The following is a 3,701-nucleotide window of genomic DNA, read 5'->3' as shown; positions in this document are numbered from 1 at the left end:
ACAACTGATGTATCTATGGATTGTGATGAGTTGTATGAGCCCTCAATAAAATGATTTTAAAAATAAATAAGAACCACACTAGAAAAGAAAGCAGAAAATATTACAAACTTAATTTGTGAGCATTTGTTTTGTAGGCTATGGATAACAGTGGAAGCCAAAAATCCATTTGTATTAGGGTCTACACATGGATTAAACCCTTAGATCATAGTTGAGGCATGTGAGTCACCCAAGATCTTGTTCTCCAAGATGTTGGGGGAAAATCCGCCTTCATCCCCGACATTGGTGGCATCAAACGTGCTGTAAAGTCTTTTATGACAGAAGTTTTTAAATCAAAATGTACTGTCTTATCATTTAATCTCCCTTTTGGCCCATTTTTAAAGCTATTTTAGTTAAAAAAAAAAAAAAAGGGAAATAAATGTGGATTAAGCCCCTGGTGAATTCCCTCTGATCATGGACCAGGGATGTGAATAGTTAACATGCAGAATGCATCACAAAGTGGATTGTTGCAGATGCAGTTAGGTTGAAGTTTAGCACCCAATCATTTGCTCTCCCTTATGATTCATTTTAATTAATCGTTCTTCATTCCTAAAAGCTCATTTTGATAACTCATTTCCTTTGTTTTTATTAATGCAGTGTCTCACAAATCTTTAAAACAAGTTTCCCTTACAGCACTCTTATATCCTAAAGACCTTTAATGTTTACCTAGTATTCCATTGAAACATCCAATGTAAACAAATTTTAAAAGAACTGAGGTACAATCTGATTTGTGTTTCAGAACACCAGAAGCAGTGGGACGAGACTGCGAGCAGAAGAGGCAGAGTGAGGCATAGTGAAGTTCTCTGTAGGGCACTACTGCTGCCTGACAGGGGAAGAGGAAAGAGTGAAGCCCAGAATAATCCTCAGGTTTCCGGTTTGAACAACTGTAAGAACTGGTAGTTGAATTTCTCCATATAAGAATAATATATTTCAAATACATTAAGCAGTGTTTAGTCCCAGGTGAGTTAAGCTATACCAGGAGTCAGCAAACTTTTGACGTAGAAGAGCCAATCCTGTTCCTCACAACAATTTAAAACCTATTTGAGAGCCATAAATACATTTTTATAAAAAATGAAATCACCGTTATCTGAATAACATCATCAAAGCAAAACTATGACAGTTTTATTTTCATTTTCAATTTTACTCAAGAGCTGGTTTGCTAACCTAGGAGCTAAACCATGGTACTCATTATTCTAAATAAAAATATTCTTTCCCACAGAAGTTTAGCCTCAAAGGTAGGTCATCATTACAATCTAAGGAGAAGTGTGAAAGTTTCTAAAGCAACACTGGCGCCTTCCATGACAATTTTTCTAATTCAAAAGGTATTTTTATTTTCAATAAAATAAAGTCAAATATTTCCAATCTTTACAGAGATCAATTTCTTTTATTAAGATTAACTAGAGAAATATTTCATAAAATAAAAATATTAGAAATAAACAATCAAATTTCAAAATTACAAATAAAAGAAAAATTTTATCACAAAAATATTATCAAATATATTTTAAAATAAAAGTCATCTTGCTATTTTATTTTCATTTTCCATATTTTTTTAGTCTCGAAATCAGTTTTGCAAGCTAATGTCCTTTCATCGGTCAAACTCCTGCTTACCCAACATTAAAGTAGAAAACCGAAGCCCAAACTCACTGCCCTCAAGTCGATTCTGACTCACTGCGATTCGAAAGGCCAGGGTAGAGCTGCCCCTGTGAGTTCCCAAGACTAACTTTACCAGAGTAGAAAGCCCTCTTTCTCTTGAGGAGTGAGTGGCTGGTGGTTTCCAGCTGCTGTCTTTGAAGTCAGCAGCCCACGGGCCAACCACTACACCCCCAGGGCTCCATATTAAAATACAGATGTAAATATTTACTGAATACACCATTTTAGATGGATACCTATAATTTTATTTCTAAAAAGCATTTTGTGTAGTCAGCAGGATATTTACATTTAAATACTTCAATGTCACCTGTGTATATTAAGCAAGCAGGAACTACTCAAATGAAAAAGAAAAAAGGGTCTAATTTGGCTCTATCAACAGTGAAGATAATTTAAATGCAAGAAAACATGCTTAAAAAAACCCCAAAAACCAACAACCCAAATCATGTCTTATTACATCCACTTCTAAAGAGTACTTATCAAAAGCAATTTCTTTTAAGTCCAACATTTACTAACAGATGGGTTTTTTAAATGAACGGCATTTTCCTTCCAACTTGCTGATTTTATACTTGATTGATCGTTTTAACAAAATAATTTCAGAATATGTGATGAGCGGAATTAAACCATTTTCAACATTCTTTCTAGGAGGGTTTACTAACTTTTTAAATTTTTCACATGTACATTTGATACATGCCCACAGGTGGTAAACAGAATTACTTAAAACAGTCAACTCTCAATTTAACATCACTGCTTTTCCTTCTCTTACAAGAGTCATTACTGTGAACTCGCAGGCGCTGGTGCACAGAGGACGCCATCTTCCGGCTGCCTTTCTTGGTGGGGGTCTTCTCTATGGGTCCAGGTCTCCAAAGGAGCAATTGGCCATCTTCTCCGCCAGTCAGCAAAGACTCATTCTGCATATTCCAATGGAAAGAGCGGACTGTAGCAGCATGCCCTCCCTGCAGACTCATCACATGGGTCAGTCCTGAGGCAGTACAGCTCAGCAAGCAAATGTTCCCTGTGTTTGTTCCTCCAACAACAAATAATCTGTCCATCTTTTCATGATAAAGGCCACCAATCAAATAGTCCAAGATATCTTCTTTCACATTAATCACTTCTCTGACATCGTGGATATCTAAACATGTAATTGGCTCATCCGTTTCTAGATGATTGAGATCCCACCAACAAAATCCTTCATCATGCGTCATGCAGTAAATTTGCTTATAATCTTTCCCAGACCAACCAATACAGCTCACAGATGAAATAGAATTGCAGGTTGTAACTAGTGCATCCTCTTCATTATCCACACTGACATCAAATACATTTACAAGACCATCAGTTGAACCTGAGACTACCATGTTGGGGCTGCTGGGATGGAAACATACTTGAGTGATATCATCACTGTGCGTCTCTGAATATGTGCCAAGAGGGTCTCTAAAAGTGGACAAATCCTGAGAATTAATTCTTGCATCCCAAAATACCAACAATGCATCCTCATCAACTTTTTCTGTCCCAGCACAAATGACATGATCGTCACAATTGATGTCAAAGCTGATAAACACATTGGAAGGGTAACCTTTGAACAGCTGGACAGGTTTTGTGCTGGCTAGTCGAGCATCCCAACATTTCACAGTGCCATCGGTACATGCTGAATATACTCTGTCACAGGAATTTGCAAATCTGACGCCATTAAGAAGTCCAGGGTGTCCACTAAATTCATGCAGTACATTCAACCTTTCTTTATCATATACTCTGATGGATCCGTTAGAACACAAAGCAGCAACCAAGCTTCCTTTTTCTGCTTGCGCTGTCCTTGAGATGTCTATACCAAGTAGGTAAGTGGGTTCTTTATTTTCTGAAGAACGCTTGACAATTTGCAGATTAGCAAACTGTTCTTCAATCTTCTCCATATCAAGAGTAGCATTCAAAGATAGTAAAAATCTGCAATAAAAAAAATTGAATGAAATTTCTCTGAAATTATAATTATATAAGCAAAAGTGGTGAAGAAAGCTGATGGTGCC

At 36.7% G+C, this 3,701-nt stretch overlaps 1 protein-coding gene across 2 annotated transcripts in view; it reads right to left on the bottom strand.

Annotated features, from left to right (window-relative positions):
- Positions 1-1,843: 1,843 nt before the first annotated feature.
- The window catches only part of WDR89 (WD repeat domain 89), a 39,034-nt gene continuing 37,176 nt past the window's right edge, over positions 1,844-3,701 (bottom strand). For both annotated transcript variants that reach the window (XM_004698996.2, XM_045288026.1), the window contains exon 2: positions 1,844-3,621. In XM_004698996.2, the coding sequence (XP_004699053.1) occupies positions 2,397-3,590 (1,194 nt within the window). In that variant the 5' untranslated portion in view covers positions 3,591-3,621 and the 3' untranslated portion in view covers positions 1,844-2,396. The remainder of the gene's footprint in view (positions 3,622-3,701) is intronic.

Source organism: Echinops telfairi, unplaced genomic scaffold (assembly GCF_000313985.2).
Source record: "Echinops telfairi isolate 266 unplaced genomic scaffold, ASM31398v2 ScPeMD7_18;HRSCAF=68, whole genome shotgun sequence".
Classification (NCBI taxonomy): domain Eukaryota; kingdom Metazoa; phylum Chordata; class Mammalia; order Afrosoricida; family Tenrecidae; genus Echinops; species Echinops telfairi.
Note: the sequence above shows the minus strand (reverse complement) of the source record. Positions and strands in the feature narration are given on the sequence as shown.